The following is a 22,083-nucleotide window of genomic DNA, read 5'->3' on the forward strand; positions in this document are numbered from 1 at the left end:
GCCATCCTGTTTTTGGTGCTTGCCTCCCTCCATGGCTTCAGCAGCCAGCAACCTCCTTTGGTAAAAGCTGGGCCTGATGCTTTGTCTAAGCAGGAGAGTTTGGGCAGAGTGCTCCTTGCAGATACAAATTTGCAACGCTCCTAAGAGTTAATGGGAATGGCATCCTCCGTGTAGAGAAGACACAGGGCCAGTCTGTGATGAATATAAAGGAGATTCTGACCCAGTCAGACCCTGTGGTTCCCTCTGGCCCCCCAGCTCACAGTGTGTCCTGCCGATTGTGGCCCCACTGAGTCTTGGCCTGGACTGCACAGGGTTGCTGGCTGGACTACATGTCTGTAGGCAGAATTTGGCTCCCTGAACAAGTCTATAATAAAAGCGCTGGTTGCAAATACTTCTCTGTTCTCAAAGTAGCTTGTCTGCCCTCTACTTCCCCACAGACGAGGCGGTTGGAAACTAGCGTTTCAGTTCCAGTCCGCTGCAGGCATCTAGAGCACATCCCACTGACCATTGCTTGGGAGAGGCGTTGGGCCGGATCCACAGCTCGTGTAAATCGGCCTGGGTGCACGGAGGTCAATGGAGATGCTGATCGTTCACATGAGACACCCGGCTCTCAGAGACGGCAGCTCCCAAGCGCATCAGGGAACCAGGTTTGGGGCCTGGCCACAGGTGCATGCATACCCTGGGATCGCTAGGTGCTGAAAACTGGATAAGTTAAGTGCCTCAGCCCATGGAAAGACTCCCATTGATTGAAGGGAGCCGACTCTCAGGGAAAGACCCTCTATTGACTTCCCTGGGAGTCGAATAAGCCAGCCCAGATTGCCAGCCAGATGGCAGAGCAGCCAGATGGCTTCAGTAGAAGGGGCTGATGCAAACCCCAGTGACTCTTGCACCTGTCGTGGGGAGCAATTCCATCGGCTGCCCTGGGCCAGGCCCTACTTCAATTGTCTGTGGCTCAAGATCCCTTTTTGTTGCTGATGATAATACTTGGTAACAGGCGTCCCAGCCACCTCCCTCCAGAGGATTTCGGATGTCCCCATTCTGTGCCTCAGAACAGCAAGCCAGGTACATAGACGAGCCCAACAGGGGGATATTTCCCTTCTCTGGAACGTGATTCTTTTCACAGGACCACCCTGTTCTCTCCCGCAGCTGCTCAGAGGGCTTTTTCAGCCCCCAGTGGAATTGATTTAGTCAGTCGCACTCAATCAGTGTGGAGATCTCTTGGCTCCCCTCAGGCTTGGAGGCTGCGGGGCCTCGGTGGGCCCAGGTCTCTGCCACCCTGTGTCTTGTGCCCTTCTTTAGACCTCTGTAAAGTGGGTGTAAAGCGCCACCAGCTTAGAAGGGTGGTGAGACCATTGCGCTGCGGCAAATGACTTCACAGCGACAGCGGCCCTGGATCTTTGGCCTTTGTCTTCAGTCATCCCAGGATCCTGCAGGATTCTCAGTTCTTCCTACAAAGTCCTTTCGTCCAGCTCCTCCCAGGTCCCATGGGAGATCGGGGGCGAGACCCCTTTCAGGGTCAGAGTCTTTCGCTCCCATTGACGTCAATGTGAGCTGAAGGTTCTCAGCACTGCCCAGGATCGAGCCCTGGGTTCCTTCATTCTTGGGGTTTCCCTGTGGATCCTTGTTTAGGGCTGATCGACACACAGACATAGTTAAACCCGTGCACAGGCCAGACCTTAGATTTGGAGACAATGTCCTAGGAATGCCCCTAGCCCAAGGGGGATTTGAATCTGGGGAGGTGACGATTTAATTGTCCTGATGTAAGATTCCGTAACGAGCCAGGACATCAATACTTGGGTATAAGCAAGCACTCAACAGCCTGGCAGAAGGGCCATGTTGCAAATCCAGCCGTCAGAGAAGCAGTTATGATTTTTTGTACACACTGACCTGTGCCCTGCATACTCTCTCGTGTACCAATGGATAATCAGTTAATTAATAATGGTGCTAAGCTCCTGGATACACAGACCCCTAGAGGGTGTGCCATGATGCAGTGTTGCTCCTCCCCATCTCCCAGCATCTGCTTCTGCTATCAGGATCAGCGGAGACACCCAGAGAGTGGTGAAGACATGGAGGTGTCCAGCAAAAAACCCTCTCTCCCTTTATTGCTAGTGACGCTGATCAGCCTTTCTCCAGGTAGGTGAACCAGAACTGGTTTAAATTCTACGCACACAGGGCAGAGTCTGGCACAAGGACAAAGGAATACTATAATGTCAGAAAGTATAGCAAAGAGCAGGAGACTGAAGGGAGAACCAGCTGGTATATTTTTCCCCATAGTAAATTGTTTTCAATGCATTTATGGCAGCTTTCTATGCATTTTTTCAGATTGGATAGTTATTGCATGTTAAATTAATGCGAGTGGAATATCAAAGATATATTAATAGAGGTGTAACAGTTCTCTAGACCAATTTATTTTCACCCACTGCAGATTTGTTGCTAGATATTTTCCAGAGTGTTATCTAATCCAGTTGATTGTGTGGTGTTGGTTTTTTTTAAGAATTTATAACTGTATCACCGAAGAAATAAAGGATGCTGACAATCGGGATTTCTTCCTTAGGTTGTTGATTTTCAGGTGTCTGAAGAAAGGAGGTTAGTCTCTGCAAATTTATCATCTGATTTTTATCAACAGCTCATGAACGTTACGGGCCAGGTGCCCAGCTGGTGTAAACTGCTGTAGACCCACTGAACCCAGTGCAGCTTTGCCATTTTATATCAGCTGAGAGCTTGGGCTCTTATGTAGAGCAAGACAGAAGAACCTCCGTTAATTCTCACTTTGCTAATCCACAGATCTAATAATTCTCACCAAAGCCACAGTTCTAGAGAAACCATTTAATAGCAGAGACAGAGCAGCAGAGAGATCTTGTTCCTAAAACTTGCTGTTTTTACAAAATACGCTGCTGCAAAACATAATGTCACCATTTTTTTAAAGAAAGGATGCTTGTCTCAACCCCCAGGTTCATGATTCTGCCGTGCAGATAAGGAAGATGAAAGGACATTTCTCATGATGTAGCTCTTCCCGATTGCTCTCTTTGTTCTCCTCTGTCTGCACAATTGTGTAGGACAAAGGTCTGGTGTAACGATGAGCTGCCACCAAAAATGGGTTAGCACTGAACAAACGCAGATCCAAAATATCTCTCAACAACTGCACGTCCCTGCTGTGATTTGATTAGACCGAAATTGGACTGATCCACGTACAAAATACACCATGATCACTTGCTTCAAATCAGTGATAATTCTTAACTACATCTGTCATAAATATAAAAGGAAGGGTAAATACCTTTAAAATCCCTCCTGGCCGGAGGAAAAACCCTTTCATCTGTAAAGGGTTAAGAAGCTAGGATAACCTCGCTGGTACCTGACCAAAATGACCAATGAGGAGACAAGATACTTTCAAAGCTGGGGGGGGGGGGGGGACAAAGATTCTTTCTGTCTGTGTGATGTTTTGCAGGGAACAGAACAGGAATAGAGTCTTAGAATTTAGTAAGTAATCTAGCTAGAGATGTGTTAGATTCTGTTTTGTTTAAATGGCTGTTTTGTTAAAATAAGCTGTGCTGAATGGAATGTAGATTCCTGTTTTTGTGTCTTTTTGTAACTTAAGGTTTTGCCTAGAGGGATTCTCTATGTTTTGAATCTAATTACCCCGTAAGGTATTTACCATCCTGATTTTACAGAGGTGATTCTTTTTACTTTTTCTTCTATTAAAATTCTTCTTTTAAGAAACTGATTGCTTTTTTATTGTTCTTAAGATCCAAAGGTTTGGGTCTGTGTTCACCTATGCAAATTGGTGAGGATTTTTATCAAGCCTTCCCCAGGAAAGGGGGTGTAAGGTTTGGGGAGGATTTTGGGGGGAAAGACATCTCCAAGCGGGCTCTTTCCCTGTTATATATTTGTTAGATGCTTGGTGGTGGCAGCAATAATGTCCAAGGGCAAAAGGTAAAATAGGTTGTGCCTTGGGGAAGTTTTAACCTAAGCTGGTAAAAATAAGCTTAGGGGGTTTTTCATGCAGGTCCCCACATCTGTACCCTAGAGTTCAGAGTGGGGAAGGAACCTTGACAACATCCTACATCTATCTCTATCTCTCATCATTATTCAGTGGTCTTTCCCATCTATTTATCTATCCTGCCATCTGATCTATCTATCTATCTTAAAGTTTCCTGTGGCACCATAGCATTTATGCTTCTCCCCTTCAACTCGTAGACCTTTCTGTTATGATCCACTCTTCCCCCACGAGCAGCCAGCTTTTCGCAGTTTGAGACCAGGGATTTACCAAGATTAACCTGTTCCAAACAACTTCTGGGTAAACAGGATAAAAATCGCACCACGCTGACAAACTCAGGAAATTATTTCATTGTAGCAAAGTCACCCAGCCATGGTGGCTTTCCAACCCATCATTTCCTAAAACTACCCTGAACAATGGTGCAGAAGCAGCAAACGGAAACAGAACAGCTGAGACCAAATATGTGGCTATGGAACGGTTGCCTTTTCTAAAGAACAAGTCAGGATCATGGCAAGCCCCACACATCAGCCGAGCTACTGGCCTCTGGTAAACTGGCCTGACAACAGATGAGGACAATGGGAAAAATTTTGGGTGGTTCTGCGCCAAGCCGCTGATGTATGTGGCTGTACCAGTTGCTAGTATGTGCAGAGTTTTGCAGAGATCTTGATGAACATCCCTAAAATTAAATACAGTTGGAAGCATTAATAAAGCCAAGTATTCCAGAGATGAGGAAGGATGGTCCAGTGGTTAGCACCCTAGCCTGAAACTTTCATTCATATATTTTAAGGCCAAAAAGGTGCATTTTGATCATCTAGTCTGGCCACAAGACCGAGGATTTCACCCAATTTTCCCCAGTCAAATTGTGTTTGACCTCAGAGAGCCAATTTCCTGCTCGGCCACAACCTTCCTGTGTGAGGCTTAGTCTATCCGTGCCTCAGTTTCCCCATATGTAAAACAGGGGTACCAACCCTCCCCTACCTCAGAGGGATGTTGTGAGAATAAATAAATTAAAAATGTGAGGCACTCAGGTGCTACTGTTGCAGGGGCTGCTGCATCCAGGAATAGAGCAGTATCCTATTACATAGTTTGCAAGCCTTCGAGTAAAGCCACCAAGTAAAGCATGGTGTTTACTGAGCTCTGCGTTGTAGAAGCCAGCCAGAGAAGTAGCATGCATGTAGCTAGGCCTGGTGCGTTCATGTGTGTTGGGTAGACACGGTTAGTTGAGCCCCAGCTGGGCCTAGGTGGTTAATACATGTTTTTTTTGTTTGTTTGTTGTGGAAACATCAAAGGAAACACACCTGGGGCCACAGAAGTACCTGATACAGGCAGGTGCAGGTCGGCTGTCAGAGCTTTCAAGTTGTGGAACTGTCCCAAGAGTCTGGAAATACTGATGAGGCAAATTAACTTGAAGTAGGATTTTGGGGCCTCGTCTACCTTCCTGGGTGGGGGTTCATGGCAAATGGCCCCCAGCCAAAGCCAACTCGCTTTGTGCTGCCTGTTGACCGCTGACAAAGGCCCCCGTTCAGGGAAGTGCCGTGGGTGAAACCCAGGTCCCCGTTCAAGTCAGTGGGATCTGTGTGTGGGACTTGGATTTTATCCAGAGACCAGGATTTTCAAAAGGTCTCAGCACTCACAAATCAGGCTAGATGGTCAGTTACGTACCTTGGCTCTCCAGGGCGCGCTGTGCCCTCTGGAGAGTCCAGCCCCAGTTGTAAGTGCTGAGTGCTGGGACATCTGGCCCTGAGCTCTGGAGAAAATCTGACCCTTTAGCACGTGCTTAGTGACTTTCCTGAGTCAGGACCAGACATTACAGGTTAGCACCCTAACCACCAGGCACTGTACAATTACTGTAAACCTGCTAGCCTGACACAGGTGACATGCAAGAGGAGCTAAATCACAGGAAAGCCACAAGAGTTTTAAAGCACAGATTTAAAAAAAAAGAAAATCAAAGGACGCCTCAGACAAATAGCAAAAAGAAAAGGAGTACTTGTGGCACCTTAGAGACTAACCCATTTATTTGAGCATGAGCTTTCGAAAGCTCATGCTCAAATAAATGGGTTAGTCTCTAAGGTGCCACAAGTACTCCTTTTCTTTTTGCGAATACAGACTAACACGGCTGCTACTCTGAAATCAGACAAATAGGATCAGCATAACAAAAGCCCCACGGATGCTGAGCACTTCTTATGCAGAGCTGTGTACAAAGCAATGCAAAGAGGCAGCTTGTAATGTGGGCTGCGGGAAGGTTTATAGGAAGTAAACTCTCTGATGTTGGTATTTAATCTTCTTTAATACACAGGCACAGCTGTTTCTTCTCCACATCCACTCTGGCGACGGGAGAAGGGAAATCATGGCTTGTGGGACTAGGTTTAAATTCAGTAACATGGCACCTTTCATCCCAAAGATTTAACACGTTAAAGCCAGAGATCATTTTGCCCACCTCTGGGGTGGGGTAGGGCAGCTGTTTAACAGCACCCAGCAACATTATACAAGAGGATGTGAAACAAGACTGTAGCCAAGCTGGAATTTAGTCAGGGCACCAGGGTTAAAACTGTAAATCATAAGTACTTTCCTGGCCCCCCATCACCTTAATATCTGGGCACCTCAAAATCATTAATGGATTTGTCCTCACCAAACCGCTGTGAAGCAGGGCAGTGCTACTTACCTCATTTTACAGATGGGGAAACTGAGGCACAGAGCAATGTAGGCCCATGTTGTCAAAGGTATTTAGACACCTGTGATTTCAGTGAGAGTTAGGCACCTAAATACCTCTGAAGATCTGAGCCTAAATGTGAGCTGTAGCTTACGAAAGCTTATGCTCAAATAAATTGGTTAGTCTCTAAGGTGCCACAAGTACTCCTTTTCTTTCTGCGAATACAGACTAACACGGCTGCTACTCTGAAACAGGAAGCCTGGCATCCTGTGTCATAGCTGCTTCCCTAACCACTGGGGCGACCCTTGCAATGAATGCCACATCCCATTGCACCCCCCTACCCCTTGGTCTTCCCCCCTCCCTGTTTCCCCTTCCCCTTTTCCCTCGATTCTTGGTAACAGGCGTTGGGCCTGGGGGTCGGCATGATCACCCCCAGCTGGGAAGGGGCCAGGTGACTACCTGATGTGCACCTGATGCCTATAAAGGCTGAAAGAGCAGAGGGCTCTGGTTCTGGTGGGAGCCTTTCCTGAGCTGGGGCAATAGGCCAACAGCCTACAGCACCTTCCCTTCCATCCAGGACTGGATGAGAACAGACCTGGTCAGCTTTTAAAATCAGATTGGAGGTGTGGTATTAAACAGCTGCCCTCTTCTACCCCAGAGGTGGCTGCATTTTGGTGGTGGGTGAAATGATCCCTTTCTATAGATGGTTTTTGTTAACCCCATAAGGGACCATTCTGACATGGAGTCTGACCTGCAGAGCACAGCCTGGGAACCTCACCCAGTGCCTCCTGCCTCCATCTTATAACTCCTGGCTGAGCTAGAGTATAGCTTGGAGGAGCTAGCCAATCCAGTTTGCAAACCCCTTTGGGATCCTAAAGGGTGAAAGGTGTTGGCTATTGTTTACCCAGGGCCAAATTTGCTGCTGTTGTAAATCAGACTATTCCCATAGCAATCAATGGAGCAATGCTGATGGATATCCTCTGGGTATTGGGGGCTCCTATTCACTTCAATAAAGTGAAGCTAATCTACACCATGTGGACCTATGCCCCAGCTGAGTCCAAGGAAGGCTTTGCCTCCGCAAAGACATCTGAGCTGGCCCGCTATCATTCTTCACCCAGGGTGAAACTCCCCTGCACTGCACACACGTGCCTGCGTCAACACAGTTTGAAAATGCACCAGATGGTGTGCGGGGGGGGATCCCATGGCCTAATCCCAAAGAAATATCAGATTTCTCAGCAGGCTTTAGTTGGCTTTTAATGAGGCTGGCATTTGTTGTTATAGAAACAAAATATAGAACATTAATTTCCCCTCCCTCCAAGGTGCTTTCAGGGCTAGGCTTTCGCAGAGGATCACACAACCAGACCAGCATGAACTAAAATGTATCTTAATGGTGCATGATGGCCGTGTAGACACACTCCCTGAGCTATTATTCAGCAGGGGGTCTCAGCTTACCAGCTGCTTCGCTGCTGTCAATCTACTAGGGCAAACGAAGAAAGCAAGGTGATGTGGCCATGTTTATGGGGAACCCTTCCCAAAATCTCAGGGGCTGTTGTTCTGATGAGATTCCTGCTTCAATTCTTCTCGACCAAAGCGGTTCTGATGAACGTGGGCTAAAAAGAAACAGCTGAGCTCAGAATCTTCGCCGGTTTCCTTGTCAACAGGAACGTCTTCCTGCAAACGGGAGGCTGGATCTGGGGAAATGCATTACCCTGACCAAATGGTCTCCACTTGTGGCTCTAGCCCTGCAAGCCCTTGATCTCAATGGGGCTGTAATTATTATCTGGCAGCTCCACTCCTGGACCAGGATTCTGCTGTGTTAGGGGCCGGACAAATGCAGAACGAAGACAGTCCGTGCCCCAAGGAGCTCACAGTCTAAGTTCTATGGTCTAGATCATAGAAGTCTAAATGCCATCAAACTTCTATAGGGCAGTCAGGAGCTTAAATATCTTTGTGGCCTATGTGACTATTCACCTGATAACAATTTGCAGGCTCAGGCAAAACTCGTGAAGAGTGAATGTACCCCGTGAAAGGGCCACTACAGAAGGCATAAGTGCCACTTAGCACGCTCTGAAACCCTATGCTGAGAACTCAAGTGGTGCAGCATGCCTTGTGCAAGCCCTCTGCACAGGGAGGCGTTTCCCTTCCTTCTCCGCGTGTGTCTACGCTGCCCTCAGGGTGTGTGATTGTGACCGGAGTCCTGGGGGGGCCCAGCTGTGGTCCCTCAATTAGGGTGAACTGCAAAGAATGGGGCAGACAACCCCCCTAAAGCTGGTGGATAATCCAATACTTAGATTCACCAAGCCAGCATAAAACAGCTTCTTTATTACCTCACTGGTTACTCAGAAGTCCAAACAACACAGTTCCCTTCAAGTGATCCGGTCTCAGGCTGCCATCCAGGTACCCACATCAAATATGATGAAAAATTCTGTCAATCTTATTTCATCATTTAAAAGAAAAGGTTCTCCCAATCCTGAAGGATTGGACACGTCACCTCCCAGGTTAACGAATGTTCCAGATCTTACCCAAATACATACTACAGCCAGTTCTTATTTATACGAAACTAAAATTTATTAAAAAAAAGAGAGAGGATATGGTTAAAAGATCAATATTTACAAAGACATGAGTTCGGTTCACTGAGGTTGAGATTCAGAGCAGAGCTGGTGAGCTTTGTAGGGGCAAAGAGTTCCTTCAGAAATAGGTCATAGGTCATAGTTCAATGTCCAAATCTCATATTCCGGGTGTACCAGCATAACTGGGACCTCACTCTTGCAACTCAGACTTTCCCTGATGAGACGCCTAAGCAGATGTGAGATGACAGAATCAGGACCCAAAGATCTTTTATACAATTTCATGTCTTTTGACAAGTTGGAATTCCTCAGGGAACAAAAGGGAATTAGGAAGACTTTGAAGGAGGTCTATCACCGGTACTTAGCTATAGAATTAACATAAGGCCATTTGCTTGTTCCTCCACCATTCACAGGACATTTCAAAGAGAGATGAATACTGAGATATCCCGTGTTTACAATTCATTTACATGACAGGATGTTCTTTTGATCTCTGAATTATCAGAATACAGTGTAGACAGGGACTGCTGTTTAACACACACCCCCACCACCCTCAGATGTTCTTCTTAAACCCTGGATATGTGCTGGAAATGGCCCACCTTGATTATCATACATATTGTAAGGAGAGTGGTCACTTTAGATAAGCTATTACCAGCAGGAGAGTGGGTTTGTGTGTGGGGGGGGGGTGTGAGAAAACCTGGATTTGTGCTGGAAATGGCCCAACTTGATTATCATACACATTGTAAGGAGAGTGATCACTTTAGATAAGCTATTACCAGCAGGAGAGTGGGGTGGGAGGAGGTATTTTTTCATGCTTTGTGTGTATATAAAAAGATCTTCTACACTTTCCACAGTATGTATCCGATGAAGTGAGCTGTAGCTCACGAAAGCTCATGCTCAAATAAATTGGTTAGTCTCTAAGGTGCCACACGTCCTCCTTTTCTTGTTGTGAATACAGACTAACACGGCTGCTCCTCTGAAACCTGATTAACATTGTCCACCCTACTCATACATATGTAAGTACACAAAACCACAAACATTATTTCCCCACATATCTTATGATGGTTATTTATTTGGCCGGATGTTTAACCCTTTCTAGCCACGTGTCACAGAGGCGTTTCCCTTCCCTCTCAGCTTGTGTCTATGCTGCCCTCAGGGTGTGTGATTGTGGCAGGTGTAGACGGATCCACTTTAATCTTGCTTGCTCATGCATCAATAGCAGGGAAGCCGCAGCACCGTAGGCTGTGCAAGGCCCCCGGGACACTGAGTACACAGGTAGCTAGCCAGTACCTGAGCTAGCTAGATTAGAGCTAGGGTGGGCATGTCTGTCTGCTGCAAATGCACCCCTGAGCTGCAGCCTAGACATAACCTGATGAGCTACTGAGAGCACACAGAGATGCAGCCTGGAAGGGAAATTTAGCAAACTAAAAACCCTGCTTCGATTTGCCTCCTTTCTGCTGCTTTTCTGTTTATCTTGTGACACGCTAGAAGGCTGTAACATTTCTGCCTTGCCCTCTTTCTTAGATATCCTGGTTGCCCAAGCACCGACTCCCCGCCACCTGGTGAATGGGACTCTGGGAGGATCGGTCGTGCTGTCTGTGGATCTATCCCCCGGGAAAAAGGTGAAAAAAATCGAATGGAGCTTTAAGGCTGGGACAGGTGAGACGATCCAGCTGGCTGAGTTCAATGGAGGGAAGTTTGAGCGACCGGATCCCAGCGACAGATTTCAGCAGAGGCTAGAAATGTACAAGACCTCACTGAGGATCAAGGCTCTGGAGCTGGGCGATAGCGGAGTTTATGAGGCCCGGGTTAAGATCGTACCAGCAACTGTGGAGGATCAGGCCTTTCTCCTCACGGTCTATGGTAAGTGCTGACAAATCGCTATTTAACGGCGTTTCCAGGAGTACACAGTGCCTGAAGCTCTGATAGTAACAGTAATCCCTCACTCTTTCCATTTGTAGATCTCAAAGCAATTTACAATAGAGGTCAGTAGCATTACCCCCATTTTGCAGATGGGGAAACTGAGGCACAGGGCAGGGACACACCTTAGGTCACCCAGCAGGAGAGGGGCAGAGTCAGGAATAGACCCCAAGTCTTCTGAGCCCCAGTTCAGTGCTCGATCCACTAGGCCACACTGCCAAATGATTTTGTGCACTTGGGGTGAAATTCTCCCCTGTGCAGAGGGGCCAGCACGGGGTCTATGCACCTATTAAGGTTCAATAAAGGTTTTAAGCAGCATATAACCCCAGTCCTAGCTCCCTGCATGTGCCTTAATTTTACCCAGGATGCTCAAAGTCAAAGCTTCAGCCACACCCACCACTTCCAGCCTCTCCCCTCCCCCCACAGCTACCACCCCCCTCCAATGACTCCCCCTCCCAACGTTGAGCACAGGAAAGCCAGTGCTGTCAAACAATGTTACCGCAATTCTCACCCTCGCTGGCATGGCTCTTAAAGCCCCAGCTGCTGGAATCAAGAGACTGCATGAGAATCTCAGCTTTCCTTTCTAAAAAATATTTCTCATCCTGGTTGCAGAGAGAAGCTAGAAATGGTGACGGGAGTGACGCCAAAGGCAAGGAAAGTGTGTGGTTTGGCTTCAAAACCCTCTGGCTTAAAAATCATCTTCCTTGCTTGAGGGCTTGACTCGTGATTTTTTTTCAAGGTTGGGGGCTGGTAATACAGAGTCCTGCAGAGAGATTCAGCTCCAAGATTATGGCGTGTGCCTGGTGGGGGTTTTACTGTATGGATAAAACAGGGTCAACCTCACCTTCTCCTGTAGACCAGCTCTAAGGTGGCCCGTCTCCTGGACCGTGCTGTTTAGCTACACTCAGAACTCCTGCATTCCGAGGAATTTCTGCCTCACTAAGGGCGCGCTCAGTCACATTCTTCCCTTCTGGAACTTCCAACCTGCCCTGGGTCAGGGTCGGGGTGAACGGGGTGAACGGGGCTCCGAGCAGCAGGGATCAGCTGTCACGGTGACCGGAGCGGATCCGATTCCTCTGAATGTCGCTTGTCTTTGAACACAGAGCCCGTGCCGCAGCCCCGGATCCGGAGTCAGCTGCTCGCCAGCACGCTGGAGGGGTGCAACGTCACGCTGCAATGCCAGGGCTCGGGGAAGGGAAATGTGAGCATCTCCTGGGGGAAAGGGAACCCAGTCCAAGAGCTGGATCCGGCTCGGCACCAGCTCTCCCCTGATGGCAGGACGCTCCAGCTGTCTGTGCTGCCCAGCTCCCGGAATGCCACCTACACCTGCACGGTCAGCAACCCTGTGGATCAGAAGATCGTCTCCTTCGACCTGCAGAGCATCTGCCGCAGTGGAGGTGAGGGGCTTGTGGCCTGTCTCTGTGTTGATGGCAACACTTGATGCTTTGGTTCAGGGAGAGAGTGCGGTCTAGTGGTTAGGTCACCAGCTTGGGACTCGAGAGACCTCACTTTTATTCCCAGCTCGGCCATTAACCTGCTAGGTGGCCTTGGTCCAGCCACTTCCCCCCCATGCCTCAGTTTCCCTGTCTGTAGAAATGAGGGACGATCCCGCCGCTCTACCTCACTGCGGTGTCCTGATGCTACGTTCGCTTATGCTGCCCAGAGGCTATGGGGATGGGAGATGCAGATCTAATGAGGGGCATGAGGAGTTGCCTAAGAAACACTGCCCCGTTTGCTACACAGCATAGAAAGGGACTGCGTTCCTCAGGGGATTTGGGTATCAAACGGGTCGTTGGTTTGTATCCAGCTCAGTCATTGTTGGGTCTGGTTACTCTTCAGAGGGGCCCCATGTGAACAAATAACACCCCCATGACTGGGAGCAAATGGCCTTGCTGGGCGTAGAGTCTGAAGTCCCCTTCTCACCATGGGTCTGTCCCACAGCCACTGAAGGTTCCCTTTCAGCTCAGGCCCCATGAGCGGCGGCATCTGTTTCAGCTGCGGCCTGATGGCTAGGGGACGTTAAGCCCTGGCTCTTCATTACCCCCAAGCCCTGGCGGGATGCCGCTAACCTCCAGCCTCTGCCATTCCAGATGCAGACGCGTCCTTCTCGAAGCCAGGGTACATTGTGCTGACTTTCTTCCTGTTAGTGCTAAGCCTTGGGACTGCAGTCTGGTGTTGGCGGATGAACAACGAGAAGTCAGCTGACCCAGGTAAGGAAAGCCCTTTCCAGCCCATCGCTTGCACCAGGGCTGGACTCTGCTGTGATGTCTGAACTAGAGCCCTGCAGCAGGACTGGGATCCCGCAGGATGCGCTGCCGTAATAGCAGCGATTAAATAATAGTCCTGTGCAGGGCTCTGATCTGAACTCTCTTCTGCAAAGGAGGCTAGAATCTGGCTTTTTTTTTTGAATGAGCGCAGAGACTCTCCCGTAATCACATGACTCCAGGAGCTGCGGCTTAAAGAAACATACCAACTACCGCGAGGCTCATGATAAACTCATGAGAGTTGGCCACGGGGAGAATAGGCCCAATGCCCGTCATATTCAAGGCCTTAACCCCGTTTTCATTATGATCCAAATGTACCCAGGATTCAGCATCTTAGCATCAAACATGCCTGATTGTGTCTTCTCTGGAGAAGGACTCGCATGATTCCCTGCCCGTGATTTTGTGGGGGTGGCTCTGTGGATTTGGATCTGTGCAGGGCTCAGCTCACGAGAGATGTGAGGCGCAAGTGGCAAAGATCCCGACGCTCCGGGCTGCTTGGAACTTGGTTTTTCTCGCTTCTCTCTTAACCTCATGCTCTTTCCTTAGCTGCCACCCCCACGGGCCCAGTGGAAGAAAGTCCGTCTGACCCACAGTACACTGAGATCTTGAGGAGTCCCCCAGAAGGTAATGACCAGGTGAGTGCTCTGAGTTGAGGTTATCCAGCAGCCTTCCCCACCAAGCACTGCCTTGTGCAGGGGGATGGCCGGGGCTCTTTCATTAGACATTAGCAATAAGTGATGCAGCAGGCAGGGCTGTAGGAAAGAGATCCTCCCTCTAGATGTCTCGCCCTTTGTGTGTTTGGACTGTGATCTCTCTAGGGGAAGGGATTCTGACGTCCTCTTTAAACTTCCTTCTTGTGGCAGCTCCAGGAAGTTACATCCTCTTGCTACGGCCACCAGGTTCTGCTGTTTTGCCCAGCAGAAATGATCACTTCTGTCAATCACGAGCTGCCTGGCCCAAGGAGGAGAGGGAGTAGCGGGTGGGCTCTTTCTCTCTTTGACACGTGCATTGCTCCTTTCTGTCCATTGTGTCGCTCTTCTGTCTGGGTGTGGCTGCTCTTTGCTGGGTGTGGGTGTGTGTGTCTCCTCTGGGGAGCATCAGGCTCTGCACCCGGGGAGGCGTGCGTAAGCATCTGCATGACTTCTCTCTCGGCTGGGTTGTGTGTGTGCGTGATGCTCCTGTGTGCTGCACACCGTTCCCCTGTCTGGTTTGTGCATCTCCTCTGGGGCTGTAGCTGTCATTCGGGTGTGCGTAGAGCTTCTCTGTGTGTTGCTCCATTCTGGGGGCCGGGGCTGTCTTTCTAATGAGTGCATGTGTCCTTTCTGGAAGGGGGTTGCTCTCTCTGCGGTGTGTATGTCTCTTCTCTTCCCTTTGGAAGTGTGATCTCCCCTGGGTGTGTACGTTTGCACCTTTGTACCTCGCTGGGGGTACCCTTGTATGTCTCTTGTTTGGCTCTTATTTGGGCTGCCCCTGTCTCCCTCCCGTCCACACACAACCCTCTCTCCTGAGTTCAGTGGTGCTTTCAAACCTGCGCTGCTGGCTCCACGGGGGGTGGGTTAGAGCCAGGGTGTTGCTTTCACTCAGGCCGGTCCCCCACCCGCTTTGCGGCATGGCTGCAGGCTACGGCCCACCTAGCCCTCCAGTGCCTTCCCACAATCCCCTACATGCCCAGCAGGACGGACAAGTTCTCCCACAAACCACTGGGAAAGAATCAGAGCGACTGGGCGCACGGCAATGCTAAGAGCCGGGGGATCTGCCCCCAGAAGTCCTAGCGGGGTGGGTGGGGGAGTGCAAGCACCAGTGAAGACTCAGTAAGATGGGCAGGGCTTTGCAGGGTGGCTGCTCAGAGCCGGGCGAGGCTAACCCGGCTGTGCTGTGCGGTGAAGAGTGACCCTAGGAGCCTGCAGTGTGTCGTCCTACACCACATCCGCACTGTCCTGTTTATTGCTCCTTGCTTAGGTGTAAGGAGGGGAGCAGGCCAGCCGGCCATCTGCCTGTGTTTGCACATGGAGGAGCCCTTCAGGCAGGCACTGCACATGTGGGCAATGTGAAGAGCCCCTTCCCCCCCCCCCACATCTTTGTCTATACACTGATGGAGAGGCCAGGAGTCCCAAGGGTTCAGATGCATCCTGTCTCGCAAAGCAGGGTGGAAGCTACCCAGTGGTCTTTGCTGACAGCAGAAGTATAAGGCACTATGGGATCCGTGCCTCCAGGATCCCAGAATGCACTGGTGCAGCCACCGGTTGGCATGCTGCACCAAGACAGTGTTGTGTGAATGGGAACCCCGCTGCCCAACTGTGCCACGTCTCCCTCTAGTGACTGGTATGCAGAGGATAACAACCTACTACTGCTATTGGTTAACAGTGTCGCTCCTTTAGCCCAAGCTGATGTGGTTTGTGCTTCTTGAGGCTGAAGGTGCTGGGTTTATCCCTGCTGATGACCCATGGTGGGGTCTTCACAGACAGATCAAACCATTGCAAGGACTGAGGACCAAACACTTCATACAAACAATGTTCCTACCAGGGTTTCCTCATTTAGCGTAGAGGTTTGAGTTTGGAGGTGTGAGATTAAGCCATGTCCACTGCTGCAAGGGTAACAGCACTGTGTGTCATGTCCCGCTCTGGTCTGCCTAGAGGATAACAACCTACAACTGTTACCAGGTAATGGAGTTGCTCTGCTAGTTCAGGTGGTAGAAGTCTGTGCTCTGGCACGTTCAACCCTTGCTGATTTTGGAGGAGAATTTTTACCAAATTCATCTGCTGAGAAAATGGCTTGCAAAGTCCTCCCCATAACAAACGTGTCTGCTTTTGTTTCAGGCCCTACGTCACCTGGAAAATAACACAGAGCGGAGCCCACAGAAAGAGCCTTTAATCACCACAATCTACGACCAGCTCCAAAGGACCCCCGAGAATACATCCGAGGAGGTCACATAGGCCCCCAGGTGAGGGAGACGCTGCTTTCTGTCCATGTGTTTAAAGACGTGGCCAAGGGACAGCTTGGGGGATGGGAGGATCTGGAAAGGTTTGGAGTGTAGGCTGGATTCAGATAAAGCATCCAGGAGTTGAGATGCTCTCCCACAGCTGCTGCTGTTTACCCAGAACTGGACATTTTGGGAATAATAACATAGTGCCGAGCTGTTCCAGAGCGTTTCTCGTCCATAGGTCTCAATGCACTTTAGAAAGGAGGTCAGGATCCTTATGCCCATTTCACTGATGGGAAAACTGAGGCACAGAGCGAGTCAGTGACTTGCCAAGCAGGCCAGAGGCAGAGTCAGGGATAAAACCGAGATCTCCTGAGTCCCAGCCCAGTGCTCTATCCGCTAGGCCACACTGTCTCCTCCAAAGGGCCACATCTCAAGGGGCTGGCCTTGTCTGTAACCAAAGTCACAGTGGCTTAATTTAAACTGCTTGAAAAACTGATTTAGTTAAACCAATGCAAGCCCCTGAGTGGATGCTCTTAATTCATTTTAAATCCAGTTTGTCGATTTAGCTGAATGGGATGAGGAACTGACGAACGAACTCATTCACAAACCAGATTCAAATCAGATTACGAGCGTCCACACAGGGAGCTAGCACCCATTTAACTGAACTGGTTGCAAATCAGTCCTTTCCTCAAATCGCTGCAGCACTGAAGATGGACAAGGCCTTTGCTTTGACCCAAATTTCAGAAGCGGCCTGTGTCCTGGAATGGGGCAAGTGTTGGGTCCCAGCGGGAGGTGCTGGATTTTCAAGAGAGCTCAGCACTTGGCATCTCCCGTTGGGAAAATGGAAACGTCTCCTCACTTCTTGAAAATAATGGAGACTCCCCTCCTCGCTTGCTGAGGACAATGGGTCTGGCTGAGTGTGGGGAGCTCTTGAAAACCTGGCCAGCAGAGCCTGGATTTCAGAGGTGCTGAGCCCCAGCACCTTCCACCGACTGCAGAGAGACGGATGGAGGGAGAGAAGAGTACAGACCCTCCCGTCCCACCTGGCTGATCACCCCATCTCCTTCACAGGCAGGCTGGGATGGGGCCAGGGGGGCTGGAACAATTTGTATTGTTGGGGTGCTGAGAGCCATTGAACCAAACTGTAAACCATGTACATGACGGAAACCACTTCAAACCAGGGGGTGTGGCAGTGGTTCCAGCACCTCTGAGTGGGGACGAGGAAGAGAACAATAAAAAGAGCCACTTCTGGGAGCGTAGGAATAGGCGTACTGCGAGGGGCAAGGTCATCAGCTGCTGTACCTCAGTGTAGCTCTGGGGAGAGGTGCTGTTTTGCACCAGCTGAGAATCTGGGCCCGTCTGATCAGTCATTTCATGCCGATGCTTTAGGATACAGAGGCGGTGGGGTGGGGGAGGCATGCTGGCCAGGTGCTGAGCCCTTCTCTCTTTCCCCCCAGGAACCAGATGTGGTGGCGTATCAGAGCTTACCAAGGGCTTTGAAGTGCACCGTGTGCCCCACTCAAACTCTGTAGCTGAACGGTCTCAGTTCCACCCACAAACCCCAATGGAAGAAGACACCTTCTCCAGCTCCGGAGCCCGCCTTGCGACGCTTCCCCACCCCCGCGTTGTTTCAGAACCTCGTGTGTGAAGCCCTCAGCAACTGTTTTGGGAAGGAGGAACCTGAGTGAAGGCGGAGGAGCAGACTCTGGGAGGGAACAGGAGCCTGTGTTTCCATGGTTGGTGCACTGGCCTCCAGCAGGGGCAGAATCCCGCCATCCACTGAGGAGCGGAGGGTGGTGAGAGGGCACGTGCCACGGTGCAAAATGGCCCGTGCCAAGAAGGAAACCGCTCACGTCTGAGCCTGGCCCGCTAGCTGCATGACTGTGGAGAAGCAACGTCGGAAAATGGGCTCCCCCGGGATGGAGGCATCCTTCTGGCTGTGTGATGCTGCAGGGCTGTGGGCTGTGAGGGACTTGGATGCACCATGTATTTATTTATCTATTCCGTTTGATAATGCTAGCCCTGCACGGTCGATGTACATGTGACTGAGACATTGGATCCAGGGGCCTGTTCTCTTTGTGATCCTTGGAGGAAGGGAAGTTTTCTAAAGTAGAAATAGGAACAGATGGTGCTGTGCCTTGCAGGGAGGGGAACTATAGGGGGGGAGAGGAAGGTAGGAGGGTGTCTGAATTAGTGACTGACTGAGGGTACTGGGGATTGACTGAGTAAAGGGCAGTCAGATTGCAGTTTGCCGCAAAACATTCTGGATCCTGTGGAAGAAATAAAAGCAAAATTTCCCTGCATGCCAAATACCACAAGGCAGAAAGGCGCAGGGGCAAAGCCACACGTAGCCGGCAGAAAAGCAGCACAGAATATCAAGCTCGCAGCAGGCTCTTCCCAGGGCTATTCTGGCTGAGACTGGGGCGGGAAGGTGTTGAGGAAGATCCGGGGAGCTGAGGGTGACTTGGCAGAAGTGATATTAATGAGAGACAAACTGACCGGGTTAAAGAGTCAGGGCTAGATTCTGCCACTCTCGCCTTCACCTGCTGGGATCGCTAGGATTGCTCAGAGCAAGGTGCCACTGAAAGTGAGCCAGGGCGGTAGAACCTGGCCGTGGGGAAGGCCCTGAAGCTCAAGCTGAGGGGCACAAGCTGCAGGTCAGAGCTGAGCCCTGCCATGAGCAACCTCAAGAAAGAATCGGAGTCGGGAGTCTGTTTCCAGCCCTTCCTGCCCCCCAGAGCAATTCAATAAGTTACTGCAGTCACTGAAAGGGAGCATGTGTCCGCTTACTTATAGGGGTAATGTCTAGGGTGGGGTGCCCCGAGATCTGGAAGGTCTTACTTTTCCCCCTTACACCCCTACTTGGCCAAGGAAGAGAAGGACACAGTCTAGCAGGAGGGAATTACCGGGAGGGACAATGAGCGTGTCTTGTATTGGCCTGAAGATGCTACACAGGATGGTGGTTCCCTGTAGAGGTGAATGGCAGAGGTGTGGGTGTTAGAGAGGGGTAGCTAGCCCCACGGTGTTCTGTTACTGGGCGCCTGGCCTTGCTGTCACTACATCAAAGGGGTAATTGTGATTTGGCATCTGTACCACCCCCCTGCTGTTCACAGCACTCACACCATGGAAACCCTCTCCGAGAGCTGCTAAGCAACCCTCAGACATTAAAGGACCTGGAAGATCAGCACAAAGTGGCCCTGTGTTCCAGGAAAGTTCCCCTTTAAGTTCAGAGAAGCTCTTCAGAGGAGAAATCATCAAAAGCCCAAAAATCTTTCAGGGGCCGGGGGGGAGGAAAAGAAAACCTGCTGCCGGATTTGGTTGGGCAGCTGGGATCAGGATTGTTAGGCTCTCTAGTGACACATGCAAGATGGGGAGAGTTGGGCAGCCCACGGTGATCCCGGACCCACCTCCCACACACTAACTGGGAAAAGCTCTGGTGGGGGAAGGCAGCGTTGGTCTAGTGCTTGGAGGATTGCTGTGCTTCCTTTCTCCTGTCTGTCCTGTCTATTGACACTGGGGATTGACTGTCTAGTCGAGCAGAGCCTCGGCCCTCATCTCAGTGGGCGACTCCAGGCCTTCTTGTAATATAACTGAAAACAGAGCAGGAGCCTCTCTTGGGAAATCCGACAGTGGTTTCTGTGTGTGGAGAAGTAGCCCCCTCCGCTGAAGTGTTTCCAAGTCTGCTTTTGCCCTGGCTTCAGTCCCCGGTTAGATTAGTCTGTCCAATAAAGCATCGGATGATTTGTGCTATTTTCATGTAAATATAAGGAAATGTATGCAAATTTACAACCAACCGCTGTGGGTTTTTTCTGATGGTGGGAGCGGGCAATGGGCCTTTGCATGATGGGTGGGACCCCAGTAGGGTTTGGAGCTCTTTGGGCCTGTTCTCCTGAAGCAGCGAGCTCCCGCACCTGCGGTGGATGGCGACAGATGCTGCTTTCACCCCCTTGGCCGGAGAATAGTGGGGTGTTCGGAACGGGGGGCTGATCAGGGAGTGTCTCTTGACCCTGCTATTTCCTCTGATGTGCGAACCAAAATGCTCAGGGATTCCAGCGCTGAGAAAAGAGAACTTGGTCTCTCCTTGCTTCCCTCTTTCTTTTGTGCATCCCGCGCCAACCAGGGAAAGCTGGGTCCTTACCTGCTTTCGCAGGGGGAGGGGAGAAGCAGCAATGCCCAGACACCCCAGTGACAGTCACAGCCAGCGCCATGCTAGCTTCAGGGTAGGAGCCGCCCGACGCCATTCCCGTTCACCAACGGGTGACGAGTGGGGACGGGCTCTCCGGAGCTTGCCTCCTGTTTTCGGTGGCTTGCCTCATTACACACAAGCTCAGCAGGGCAGAGCAGCGTCTCCCCCCAGTGATTTCCCCCTTTCAAGTCCCAAACCCAACCTCGATGGCCCCTGCTCCTGACCGTTCCTGCCCCCTTCTTCCTGTATGCTACGCTAGCCTGGCCTATGCTCACCTGCCCAACCAACCCTTTGCCAGTCCTCTCGCTCCCGGAGGAGCCGGGGGGTCATCTCTCGCTCTCCTGTTTGGTGTGGGGGTTTGTGCCTCTGAGGTGACCCCCTCTGTCTTGGAACATGGAGTACTCCCTGAAATCCTGACGGGATGCCTGCCCCCACTCTGCTCCCCACCCTTGGGGCCCCCCAGGGACATGACCCAATGGCAGTTTTGAAATCGCCTCAGTTGGGTCCCAACATGGTCCCCCAATGGCTACAAGGGAAGTTTACTCCTAGGCCCTTGGTCTCACCTGGCAGCACCAGGACTCTGTGCTGTGGGGCCCCTCTGGGTCCTCTGCCGGCCACCCTGCTGTGCCGTGGGTCCCCTGTGGGCGTCGGCGCGTTGAACCTTCCCTGCCCAATGTCTTGGTGACAGAGGCAGCTCCCAGGCCACTCTCCGCTCCATCCTGGCTTGGCTGGTTTCAACACCTGCCACCCCTGCTCTCCCCTCCTCGCCTCCCAGCACACACCCTCCCGGGGACGAGCCAGTGGCCCAGCACAGGGACCGATGGGCCGGAGAGCCCATGAGGGGTCGTCTGCTGCAGCCCGGCCGAGGACACAGCCGCTGTGAGGAGACGCCAAGCGAAGCAGGCAGCAGCTACAATAAAGAAGCCGAAGACCTGAGGCCGCTACCCACGGGTGAGCAGGTTGGGTCCAACCATCGAATAGCCACAGGAAACTAGGGAAGTGAGAGCAGTGCACGCTGCAGGGGTCTGCAGACTCGGGCGGGGGGGGGGTGGAGTTGCTGCAAACAGCTGGCACGCCTGGGCTGCAGGGCCACGGACAGGACCAGGACGGGGTAAAAGAGCCTCAGACAACAGCAAGTTTAGGCTTGAAATTAGGCGAAGGTTTCTAACCGTCAGAGGAGTGAGGGTCTGGAACAACCTCCCAAGGGGAGCCGGGGGGGGGGCAAAAAATCTAACTGGCTTCAAGACTGAGTTTGAGAAGTTTATGGAGGGGGTGGTAGGATGGGACTGCCCACAATGGCATGTAGCCGCAAATATCTCCAATGTCCGGAGATGGGACACTAGACGGGGAGGCCCCGGAGTTACTACAGAGAATTCTTTCCCAGGTGTCCGGCTGGTGGGTCTCGCCCACATGCTCAGGGTCCAACTGAGCACCAGATTTGGGGTCAGGAAGGAATTTTCCTGAGGTCAGATTGACTGAGACCCTGTGGGTTTTACGCCTTCCTCTGCAGCCTGGGGCACGGGTCATTTGCAGGTTTAATCTAGTGTGGATGGCAGCGTCTCTGGAAGGTGAAGTTGTTAAG

The 22,083-nt window shown here is 51.0% G+C and overlaps 1 protein-coding gene across 3 annotated transcripts; it reads left to right on the forward strand.

Moving 5' to 3' along the window:
* The first annotated feature begins 1,814 nt into the window (after window positions 1-1,814).
* Window positions 1,815-20,104, forward strand: LOC140902687 (SLAM family member 8-like). 3 transcript variants are annotated; one of them, XM_073323028.1, is made up of 7 exons: window positions 1,823-2,133; window positions 10,733-11,071; window positions 12,232-12,525; window positions 13,276-13,338; window positions 13,939-14,027; window positions 16,209-16,333; window positions 17,773-20,104. In XM_073323028.1, exons 1-6 carry the CDS (start codon window positions 1,917-1,919, stop codon window positions 16,323-16,325), a joined length of 1,119 nt encoding a protein of 372 aa, XP_073179129.1. In that variant the 5' UTR covers window positions 1,823-1,916; the 3' UTR covers window positions 16,326-16,333; window positions 17,773-20,104. The 3 variants fall into 3 exon arrangements, with proteins under 3 accessions (XP_073179130.1, XP_073179129.1, XP_073179128.1); XM_073323027.1 differs by having other exon boundaries at window positions 1,825-2,133; window positions 13,219-13,338; XM_073323029.1 differs by lacking the exon at window positions 17,773-20,104 and having other exon boundaries at window positions 1,815-2,133; window positions 13,219-13,338; window positions 13,939-14,016; window positions 16,209-16,322.
* Window positions 20,105-22,083: the final 1,979 nt, after the last annotated feature.

Source organism: Lepidochelys kempii, chromosome 24 (assembly GCF_965140265.1).
Source record: "Lepidochelys kempii isolate rLepKem1 chromosome 24, rLepKem1.hap2, whole genome shotgun sequence".
NCBI classification, from domain to species: Eukaryota; Metazoa; Chordata; order Testudines; family Cheloniidae; genus Lepidochelys; species Lepidochelys kempii.

What these genes read in the sequence shown, in the direction of transcription:
- LOC140902687 (XM_073323027.1), top strand. Translation starts at nt 1,917, where the DNA reads ATGGATAATCAGTTAATTAATAATGGTGCTAAGCTCCTGGATACACAG. An exon ending in GCTGATCAGCCTTTCTCCAG is followed by an intron (nt 2,134 to 10,732) that starts GTAGGTGAACCA and finishes CCTCTTTCTTAG; the next exon opens with ATATCCTGGTTGCCCAAGCA. An exon ending in CTTTCTCCTCACGGTCTATG is followed by an intron (nt 11,072 to 12,231) that starts GTAAGTGCTGAC and finishes CTTTGAACACAG; the next exon opens with AGCCCGTGCCGCAGCCCCGG.